We start from the raw sequence: 12,005 nt of genomic DNA on the forward strand, positions 1-12,005 counted from the left end.
GGATCGGGTTCAAGTCCGGGCTTTGGCTGGGCCACTGAAGGACATTCAGAGATTTGTCCCGAAGCCACTCCTGCGTTGTCTTGGCAGTGTGCTTACATCCCCACAGCATGATGCTGCCACCACCATGCTTCACCGTAGGGATGGTGCCAGGTTTCCTCCAGACATGACGCTTGGCTTTCAGGCCAAAGAGTTCAATATTGGTTTCATCAGACCAGAGATTCTTGTTTCTCATGGTCTGAGAGTCTTTAGGTGCCTTTTGGCAAGCTCCTTGTGCCTTTTACTGAGGAGTGGCTTTTGTCTGGCCACTCTACAATAAAGGTCTGATTGGTGGAGTGCTGGAGAGATTTGTGTCCTTCTTGAAGGTTCTCCCATCTCCACAGAGGAACTCTAGAGCTCTGTCAGAGTGACCATCGGGTCTTGGTCACCTCCCTGACCAAGGCCCTTCTCCCCCTATTGCTCAGTTTAGCCGGGCGGCAAGCTCTAGGAAGAGTCTTGGTTGTTCCAGACTTCTTCCATTTAAGAATGATGGAGGCCACTGTGTTCTTGGGGACCTTCAATGCTGCAGACATTTTTTTGTACCCTTCCCCATATCTGTGCCTCGACATAATCCTGTCTCAGAGCTCTACGGACAATTCCTTTGACTCATGACTTGGTTTTTGCTCTGACATGCACTGTCAACTGTGGGACCTTATATAGACAGGTATGTGCCTTTCCAAATCATGTCCCATTAATTGAATTTACCACAGGTGGACTTCAATCATGTTGTAGAAACATCTCAAGAATGATTAATGGAAACAGGATGCACCTGAGCTCAGTTTCGAGTCTCATAGCAAAGGGTCTGAATACTTATGTAAATAAGGTATTTTTGTTTTTTATTTTTAATAGATTTGCCACAAATTTCTAAAACCTGTTTTCACTTTGTCATTATAGGGTGTTGTGTGTAGATTGCAAAGGATTTGTATTTATTTAATCAATTTTAGAATAAGGCTGTTACATAACAAAATGTGGAAAATGTCAAGGGGTCTGAATACTTTCCCAAGGCACTGTACTTGTTAGGCGGATGACCGTAATTGCACCTAATTTAAAAACAAGTGAGGATGAGAAAGAAAAACAATTGGGTTTCTTGTTCAACGTGCTCTGACAGGGAGTTCCAGACACTTTTGTTCCAGATTGTAGTTAACTAGATACTGAATTTGCATCGAAGCAGCACATTATTAGGCAAAACAATTATATTCAGGAAAAGATTCTAGGAGCCTTTTACCTTCTAAGTCATAATTATCACTTCACAGACGTGAGACTTCCAACCAACTGTCAGTGTGGGTGGGTGTCTGGAAGTGAAAGTAAACCTGATGTCAAAGTGAGAGTTTGCTACTCAGTCAGTGCTGTAGTCCTAAATAGATAGTTAAAGTTTATGAGAAGTTTTAATGCCCTCAAATTGGTCTAAATTCCATATTGTATGCCCTTCCATAGGATTATACGAAATAAATCCTGAATTAATGAGATAACCTGGCATTAATCTAATTCTAGCCAATTAATGACATCCAATTAACAATTTCTCCTAATATACAGTTAGCATTTAGTGGGATTTATGCAACAGGTGGAATATTTCAGTTATAGAACATTTAAAATGTCAATGTCACATCAATGCTGTGTCGATCCAAATATGAGTATAATCTGTCAGATAAGGAAATAATGCAAGCAATTCATCAAGTTTAACACTGAGACCTAAATTTCATTATTATCATGTAGCGTTTCGCAAATTGCAATTTCGCAGTATTACCTTTGGGAGCTCCTGAAATATTAGATCTATCAGCTGGCATTAGGCCCAAATTAGGATTTATGATGGCTAGATAAATATATAATTACCCAGAGAAAATATAACCTCGGTGTATGTGGGAAAATGGCTTGAATTGAGGCCTTAAGGGGAATGTTCCGGAAAAAAATGTATGGGGTGAGAAATGAGCCCGCCACCTTTACAGGAGACCTAATAATGAGATTCTATTCAGATTAAGGCCACCGCTTGGGTTGCCAGATATTTGAATAACCCCCACAGTTTGTGTAAGAGGCACAGGTCTTGATACATGTTTAAGACACAGCTTTAGTATGTTCAATAGGTGCTAATACTGTGTGCATATTCAGCCCTGTGCTTTTTGATGACTCAATACAGTGTTAGACACAGTAGTCATTGGAAATGACTGTATAGGATGTGTTTGATATGAGGCTGTTACTTTGTCAGAATCTCCCCACCTTCAAGTTCTATGTATTACTCGGCTACATTGTCAGTGATTACAAAATATGCCAACTGTACCCCTGGTATCATCTGTCATTATGGCTGTAATAATACTAGTCCTCCAATTCAGAAGATGCTTCACTTGTGTCACGCTCAGATATTGATATTTACTTGATGCTTAAAGGGATACTTCGGGATTTTGGCAACGAGGCCCTTTATCTACAGTGCATTCTGAAAGTATTCAGACCCCTTCACTTTTTCCACATTTTGTTTACGTTGCAGCCTTATTCTAAACTGGATTAAATAAAATACAAAATATCATCAATCTACACACAATATCCCATAATGACAAAGGGCAAACAGGTTTTAATTTTTTTTGTAAATGTATATAATTGTTTTTACTGAAATTATTTACATATTTATTCAGACCATTTGCTATGAGACTCGAAATTGAGCTCAGGTGCATCCTGTTTCCATCATTGAGATGTTTCTACTTGATTGGATCATTCTTAAATGGAAGAAGTTTGGAACCACCAAGACTCTTCCTAGAGCTGACCGCCTGACCAAACTGAGCGATCGGGGGAGAAGGACCTTGGTCAGAGAGGTTAAATGCGGTGGTTCGCGCTTTTAGTTTTGCACGAATGCTTCCATCTATCCACGGTTTCTGATTAGGGTAGGTTGATTTGCCGAAAGGAGGTCGGGGGAGTGCCTTGTAAGCATCTCAGAAGTTGGAGTAACAGTGGTCGAGTGTTGTGGCAGCGCGAGTACTACAGTCGATATGTTGATAGAACTACGGCAGCCTTTTTCTCAAATTTGCTTTGTTAAAATCCCCAGCTACAATAAATGCAGCCTCAGGTTATGTGGTTTCCAGTTTGCATAAAGTCCAGTGGAGTTCTTTGAGGGCCGTCGTGGTATCAGCTTGAGGGGTGATATACACGGCCGTGACTATAACCAAAGATAATACGGTGATAATACGGTCTGCATTTGTTTGTGAGGTATGTTAACACAATTACACCATGAGTCGTTAATCATGAAACATACACCCCCGCCCTTCAGACAGTATATGCCGAAAGAGCCATGTTTCCATGAAGCAAAGTATGTTACAATCCCTGATGTCTCTCTGGAAAGAGATCCTCGCCCTGAGCTTGTCAACTTTATTATCCAGAGACTAAACATTAGCGAGTAATATACTCGGAAGCGGTGGGTGGTGTGTGCGCCTCCTAAATCGGACTAGAAGACCACTTCGAGTACCTCTCTTCCGCCGGCATCGTTTTTGGTCGGTTTCTGGAATCAGTTCAATTGCCCTGGGGGGTGTGAACAAAGGATCCGCTTCGGGAAAGTCGTATTCCTGGTCATAATGCTGGTAGGGCTGGTGAGTTACCACCGCTCTGATATCCAATAGTTCTTCCTAGTGTAACGGATGTGAAATGGCTAGCTAGTTAGCGGGTGCGCGCTAGTAGCATTTCAATCAGTTACGTCACTTGCTCTGAGACTTAAGTAGTGTTGCCCCTTGCTTTGCAAGGGCCTCGGCCTTTGTGGAGCGATGGGTAACGACCGTGCTTCGTGGGCAACCGTTGTTGATGTGTGCAGAGGGTCCCTGGTTCGCGCCCGTGTCGGGGCGAGGGGACGGTTTAAAGTTATACTGTTACATTGATGCTGTTGACCCGGATCACTGGTTGCTGCGGAAAAGGAGGAGGTTGAAAGGGGGGTGAGTGTAACGGATGTGAAATGGCTAGCTAGTTAGCGGGTGCGCGCTAGTAGCATTTCAATCAGTTACGTCACTTGCTCTGAGACTTAAGTAGTGTTGCCCCTTGCTTTGCAAGGGCCGTGGCTTTTGTGGAGCGATGGGTAACGACCGTGCTTCGTGGGCGACCGTTGTTGATGTGTGCAGAGGGTCCCTGGTTCGCGCCCGTGTCGGGGCGAGGGGACGGTTTAAAGTTATACTGTTACACTAGCTGTATGAAATAACACAAAACATTTTCCTGGCTAACAATGTAAGAAATAATACATAAAAAAACGAAATACTGCAAAGTTTCCTAAAAGCAAGAAGCGAGGCAGCCCTCTCTGTCGGCGCCATCTTAGATACCCAAGAAGATTCGAGGCTGTAATCGCTGCCCAAATTTTTATTTGCAAAAATGTCTAAAAACCTGTATTTGCTTTGTCATTATGGGGTAATGTGTGTAGATTGATGAGAAAAAAACTAAAATTTAATCAGTTTTAGAATAAGGCTGTAATGTAACAAAATTTAGAAAAAAGTCAAGGGGTCTGAATACTTTCCGAATGCACTGTCAGATGTTATGTCTCTGTGTATAGTATGAAGGAAGTTAGAGGTAGTTTTCCGAGCCAATGCTAGCTAGCATTAGTGCAATGACTGAAATGTATATGTGTATCTACTAGCTTGCTTTGCTAGATACCCATAGACTTCCACTAATTTTGTTAACGCTAGTTAGCATTGGCTCGCGAAACTATGTCTAACTTCCTTCATACTGGACACAGAGACACACATTTTTTATCCACGAGTTTATCTGACTCTAGGTAAATTGATAAAGGGCCTCTACCAAAATCCCGGAGTATCCCTTTAAAGAAATATGGTAGACCCAAACCCTGGAAGAGAGGTTGTACAATAGAATGTGGACATCTTTGAATTGGAATTCTAGGAATTGGAATTCATTACATACATTTCTATGGTGAACATGCTCCTGTTGATGACAACAGCATTGATTGTGATGGTAACTAGTGGTAAACTATGTACAGTATGTGATGGTAATTCTGTCTTCATTTTAGATGGATATAAGCAGGAGGCAAGGCTGGGAGGAGGAACCACCCGGCACTGCTTCAATGACCTGACAGCTAACACGCAGTACAAGATCAGTGTGTACGCCCAACTCCAGGACACAGAGGGACCTGCAGTCTCCACCACAGAGAAGACCTGTAGGTGTCCTCCTCAACAGCTGCTTAGTGTACACTCTACGATAGCCCTACAACCGACTTGCTACTATTCTCAGAAAGGTTTCTTACGATATTGTGACAATATTGTGACAACATAAGTTCCAACATCACCACTGTAAAGACCTGTCGCTGTCGCCCGGCCTCAACATTCTAGCTTATGGGTTGGTAACAGGCAGCTCGCGGGCCATAACTGGCACCCAAAATGTATTTTGGCCCCCCAAAGTGTTTAGCAAAAAAAAATAAAGACTGTAAAATCACTAGCTAAAAATGTGTTTAATTTACGAAATCTATTCCTAAGTATCCCCACTGTCGGGGTAGTTTCCTTATTTCTTGTCAATCATTGGATTATTGGTGAAATCCGCAGTCAGACAATATCTTCTTTAAGTAAATCAATCAAACCTTTATTAATGCAATGCAGACAGAAGTTGACAACGGAAACACAGCACGTATGTTTCAGAGGAAGTTCTGCAAAATAAAACAGGTCAAAGTTGCTTTAATATACTTGCAGTCAACCCCTAGTGATGTAACTGCCTACGTCAACACCTTCAACTCATGAGACCAAGCCCATGCATATACAGTTATACAAACTTGCAGGAGAAAACAATAGTCCAGTGGGACTACTAAGGGCTCAGCGGTAATTTTTCATTCACGTGTGGCTTACAGTGGTATGTCTGACCTGTCTCTTATCTATTTACTCCCCTGCAGGGGTCTGTGTCTATCTCTTTTAGCCTTGACGCGCTTTCTCACAGACACCCAGTTTTGACCGCAATGGCTCACACATCTGCTCAGACCGTTTCTATAAGAGGCAGAGACTAGAAAAGAACTGTGGAACAGTATTAAACCTTATAATGCATATATTGCTAATCTGTGGTCCAGGACCCTATACATGTAGTGGGAAGGGTCTTATAGCCCTTCCCCTTCTATTAATACAACATACGCATTATCAATTATTATAATATATCAATCATTTGGTGCAGCCCATATCATGGCCCCCATCACTACACATAAAAACATAGACGTATGTGATCGTGTCTCAATGTAATCTCGGTATGAAATGATTGTTATTTTGATATACAATCTCTTTTTGGGCTTAGTTGTGGTCAATTTGCAGTGTACAAATTATTAGAATTATGTTCCGGCCCTCCGACCATTCTTTCCGACAAAAAACGACCAGTGTCTGAATCTAGTTGCCTACCCCTGGTCTAGATGCTTAGTATTCTTTACTCTACATGCGACATACAGTACTACTACAACCAACTTGAGACATACTATTCTCACAGCATAGTTACAACATTAGTTACAACATCAGTCCACAGGGAGCTGATAAGAAGCCTAAGAACAATTTACACATTTCTCAACATGGACAAAACACTGAGAACATACTTGTACTAAAAATGATTCCCTCTAGACTGTAGCAACATTCTTAGAACATTATCCAAACCAAACATACAGCCGCATGATTTATAGACAATCACAACATTTTCACAACATTATTAGCCTCCTGGGAGGCACTTTAATGCCTCCCTGCACTGTCGGAACTAGAAGCACAAGCATTTCGCTACAATCGCATTAACATCTGCTAACCATGTGTATGTGACCAATAATATTTGATTTGATTTGATTAAGAGTGAATTGTGATTGGGTCTGTGGCCAACTCACAACAGTAATCAAGGCACTCTCGACCAGGCATTTGTTTGCATTGAGTTGATTTACGTTGAGTTTAGACACCGATTTATAGCTTTGTTTTGATACAGATTACAGCTTAAAGGCCTTTTTAAATTGCCCTGCGTTTCCCCAAGCTGCCATCAAAAGTAATTCCCAGTTTGAGGTAGCTGAATTACTACGGCGATAAAGTCTATGTGGTTTTCAGCAGGGTTTTTCTGAGCTAGAAAAAAACGGTACAATTCATTTCAATTTGACTGCCGCTGTTGCTAGTGATCAAGCTAGAAAATTACATGGGTAACTTAATCATAAACTCAACATGCTGCTAAGCATAAGTTACCATCTCGGATTTACTCTCTTAATTCCTTCTGATTCTTCTATCATCCGACTGATTATATATATTATGTTTGATGGTAGTATCAATGAGGTATCTTCTGTGTGAAGATATTTTTTTATACTGTAAATGAAAGCATCACCAAGCATGTTTGTCAGGTGAGGTGACATAGACATGTAATAAGGATGTTATAATGATGTGTGTGTGTCTTATGTCATTGCTTTCATGCAGTCCCTGTTCCCACCCCGGCACCCACCAGACCACCCACTACGACCGCTCCTCCCAGTATACCCTCAGTCAAGGAAGGTAAGACAAAAGACCTGTTGTTAACAAATACCTGTGGGTCCTATTGTGGTGCACTCTTCTAATAAGAGGGTATTTCCACTCCATTCCTATCTGGTGACCAGTACTTATGTCATCAGTGTTTTCCCTAGTAATATCTTGGGTGGGCTGCTGGAGAGAAATACTTTAGGTCTGTATTTTATTTAGTAAGCTATAGTGCTTTTTGCTTTGTCTCAAAATCACTTCATGTACATAAATAGGGTAAAGGGAACTCATACTGTACATTACCACTGTAAACATCTACCTGGGTGGTGTATCGTAGCCATTTTGCACCCGAATGCTCACAAGTCACTAGGCATTGGCGAATATATACTGTAGAGATATCCCCTATGGTAGATTATCTACACATGTATTTGTGTGCAACTCACTTTGAGTGGCATTAACCTTAACATAATTTTGTTTGGTGCTCAAGGAAATTTGAAGGGCTTTGACTTCCAGGCAATGCCCCCAATGGAATAACTAGCACTAGCGGAGTCAGGACTAAAGATATTGAAGGGAAATCAGAGAGCCCTCAGAACAGGCAGTTACCATGGAAATCACTCTGTCAAGTTGCTGGGTCAATTTTCAACCGGTCCCTGACTGACATTCAAACGTCAAATGACTCCTGACACAAATTTGTGTATCTAATACAAGTTCATATACGCAGTGTCTATTGCAGTCATGACTACAGACGTCTGAAATGATAGTAAAGCTGTTTAATGTGCTTTTGGAATAATCACAAATCTTTTCAGACTTCCAAAAATGGTCCCATTATGAGCTTTTGAGTCTGAGATAATACTGTAAGCCGGAACTTGTGTTACAGTCTTGTATCAAGTCAGAATATTTCAGAGTTTACAATTCTCCAACGAACACATTCAACATAATATTATCTGAAGATATAACGTGTAGAAAATAAGTAAAAGTTTACCTTTATTTGCTGTTTTTGACAACAATAATCTTAGCAGTTTCCTTTCTTCCTACACAGTTTTCTGGGATGAGTTTTATAAAAGTGAATTGAAAACTCACTCCCCTTTCTGTTGGAACTTAGCCCAAGTCCATTTTAAAGCCTGTCATTCGTATTTTTTTTATTATTGTTATTGTTGGCATGGGAAATATCAGCAAATACAACTTTTAGTTCACTTTGCATCCCACCTACTAGCAACTTGGTTATTATCTTTGGTTCCTTTGAAAATCACAGAGCAGAACAGAACAAAAAAAGAAAGCAAACAACAGGAACTTAGGTGTTATACTGGTCAATCTGACCCTGGCTGGCCCTGGTATGAGAGGGAAGTTGTTGAGATAATTGCCAATCATCACAGCTCCTCTCTCGTAACCTGTGGAGAAAGAGAACGCTCTCTCCACTCTCCATTGTGATTCTTCCACTGCTGCCTGCTGAGGCTAGTGTCCGTTTGTATTACCTCAATATATGCTGTGTATCAGAACTCTTATTGTATGTACTGAATTTAAATTGCCCTTGATAAGAGCATGTTCTAATTGGCTTGGAAATGTAAATGTCCTTTTCTGTATCCCTCTGTCTCTTTCTCTGTTTGTGTACTACTTTCTCTCAATCTTCCAATCTCTACCCTCTCCTCTTCTCCTTTTCTCACTCCTCATCCCTCTCCCCTCTTTCCTCATCTCAAAATTCTTCCTCCTCCCTGCGCCTACTTTTATGTACTTCTCTCTTTCTCTCTCCTCTCTCTCCCTTTTTCTCTCCTGACAGTTTGCAAGGCGGCCAAGGCAGACCTGGCATTCCTAGTGGACGGCTCCTGGAGCATCGGGGATGACAACTTCCTGAAAATCATCCGCTTCCTGTACAGCACCACAGGAGCCCTCGACATCATTGGACCAGATGGTACTCAGGTAAATATTGACTAGACCAACCAATGGTTCTGTGGCCAGCTAGCACTTACAGATGTAGGATCTTAATTGGATCCCCCTGTTGCAGGAGAACGTTCCTGCAATCCAGGAAATATAAAACTTGTAGTGTATTTGAGGTTTAAAAAGGCTTCTGAAGTTTGACATTTCAGACTTTATTTTCCCTTGTAAATTGTATAAATCTCTACAAAAATGTCCATTAATTATAATCCACATAATACTTCCTATTTCCTGTTGCCGCAGGATTATTTTCCTGCTGTAACGAACTGGCTCAAATTACGATCCTACATCTGTACATTATTTTACTTCATCTTGGAAGTGATATACTCAAATAAATTGTCATAAATGGTCTTGGAACACCTATGTTTGACTATTTGTCATGTGTGCTTTTATGAACAATACATTTATGCTGTCCATTATTAGTCCACTCATTTACTACCCCCCCCCCCCCACACACACACACACAAAACTCTGAAATGCCACATTTTCAATTGAACTCAAAATATCTTTCTCCTATCAGGTTGCCATTGTCCAGTTCAGTGACGATGCCAGAACCGAGTTCAAACTTAACTCGTACGACAACAAGGAGAGGCTGCTAGAGGCCATTAACCGCATCTCCTATAAGGGAGGGAACACCAAGACAGGCAAGTGGACAACGGGCCTTATTCACTATATTAAAAACAATGTTTTGACCATCAAGGCAAACCTTTGTCAAACCTTATTCACTCTCTACCAATGTAGAGTTTCATACTATTACTCTGAAGCATACATTAAAGGGAAATTAAAATTGAAAAAAAATTCTACTTCATATTCAACATCTCCAGCACCACCCCAACATCAACATATGTGAAAATGGCACTTTTCTATGTTTTGTAGTAAAAAAAATAGAGGAAGATAAGTGCTTCCAATGACATCATCAACCAATTAGTAGACAATTAGTAGGTTATTAGTAGTACATGCCTACTCACAATTGGTCAAAATCACACAACGCACACCGATGAAGTCATTGGAAACACTTATCTTCTTTTCGACAGAACATAGAAACGCACCATTTTGACATAGTATGTTGATGTTGGGGTGGTGCTGGAGATGATGAATATGAAGTAGAAATATTTTGGAGTTTCCCTTTAAGTTTCTTTTTCTTTTCTTTTTTTTTGTATGTCTAAATGGACTACCATAACAGTAAAGTAACAGGATGACTGAATCCCATTGAGACAGCTGTAGATGCCAGATGAACAGAAATACCCTTTATTGACTTTCCTTTTGTAACCTGCTGAAAAATAATCAGTCATTGTAATCAAGCAGGCCAAAGTAATCAAGCCCGGCTTCCGAAGAACAGTGAGATGCTGTCATTAATCAGTGGATCCCTAAGGGGAGCGATAATGCATTCATCTAACAATGTTTTTTTCTCAAACGGGTGCAACGAAGAAGTCCGCTTGGTAATGCTAATTGTTGCATTGTGTTCTCCCTTGAATATGCTGTATTTGTGTGTAATGTGTATTGTTGCAGGTGGGGTGGGAATAATAACGAAGAAAATGTGTTGTTGCTGAATATTTTTGCAGTGATAGTGATAACCCAACACCACGATCCTCTACCAAGGAACCTGGCTATATCCTGCTGTCGATATCGCTGTGAGTGTAACTCCTTTCTTTATCTTCCCCTCCTTTCCTCCCTCTCTCTTTCTCTCCCTCCATCCCTCCCTCTAATTCTCTTACTGTAGGGCTAGCCATCCGGCATGTGAAAGACACCATCTTCACAGTGGGAGGTGGTATCCGGAGGGGCATCCCCAAAGTGCTGGTGGTGTTGACTGACGGGCGCTCTCAGGACGATGTCAACAAGGTCTCCAAAGAGATGCAGATGGAAGGTGAGGCACATGATGCAATAATTTAATTGAATAGATTATGGTACATGAAAAGAACATTCTACAACACAAAAAAGTATCTGTATATGTTAATCCAACAAAATGTTTTAGTTAGGCATGTACATAACACACTATTGGCAATACTGTATGCTTACCTTCTTCACAGGGTACATTGTTTTTGCCATTGGTTTTGCGGATGCGGACTACGGGGAGCTGGTGAGCATCGCCAGCAAGCCTAGCGGGAGACACGTTTTCTTTGTGGATGATTTAGACGCCTTCAAGAAAATTGAGGAAAAGCTGGTCACTTTTGTTTGTGAGGCTGCCACTGCCAGTGAGTCCTACAGGAGCAAAATCTAAATATGTTATTTAAAAGCACAGGGGGCATATTATTGTGTGTATTTTTATCCATGCAGTGACATAAATGTTTTGTCTTTCAGCTTGTCCTTCAGTGGCGATGAGTGGCAGTACCTTGCCAGGTTAGAGACTGGAGCATACTTACTTATTCATGTGTCCTGGCACACAGGGCACAGTCAAGGCCTCTCTACTCTCAGACCCGTTGACTAGTTATGACCCCAGTATAACTGTTATGCACAAAATCACTGTAAATTGAACAGGTACAGTACAGTTGACTCCTGCTAATTGCACATCAGATAAGTGCAAACTCTGGACTTAAGACTACTTAAAATGGCCTCTTTCCGAGTGCACATGTAAGTCAGAATATCTTAATGTGTCACGATCGTCATAATAAGCGGACCAAGGCGCAGCGGGATATG

General features: G+C 41.1%; 1 protein-coding gene across 3 annotated transcripts in view; it reads left to right on the forward strand.

Moving 5' to 3' along the window:
• Window positions 1–12,005, forward strand: part of LOC129831207 (collagen alpha-1(XIV) chain-like) — a 93,882-nt gene that overhangs the window by 53,677 nt on the left and 28,200 nt on the right. For all 3 annotated transcript variants that reach the window (XM_055894332.1, XM_055894333.1, XM_055894335.1), the window contains exons 23-29: window positions 5,015–5,161; window positions 7,407–7,481; window positions 9,217–9,356; window positions 9,892–10,015; window positions 11,092–11,235; window positions 11,399–11,563; window positions 11,670–11,708. In XM_055894332.1, coding sequence (XP_055750307.1) covers window positions 5,015–5,161; window positions 7,407–7,481; window positions 9,217–9,356; window positions 9,892–10,015; window positions 11,092–11,235; window positions 11,399–11,563; window positions 11,670–11,708 — 834 coding nt within the window. The remainder of the gene's footprint in view (window positions 1–5,014; window positions 5,162–7,406; window positions 7,482–9,216; window positions 9,357–9,891; window positions 10,016–11,091; window positions 11,236–11,398; window positions 11,564–11,669; window positions 11,709–12,005) is intronic.

This window comes from Salvelinus fontinalis, chromosome 32 (genome assembly GCF_029448725.1).
Source record: "Salvelinus fontinalis isolate EN_2023a chromosome 32, ASM2944872v1, whole genome shotgun sequence".
Taxonomy (NCBI): domain Eukaryota; kingdom Metazoa; phylum Chordata; class Actinopteri; order Salmoniformes; family Salmonidae; genus Salvelinus; species Salvelinus fontinalis.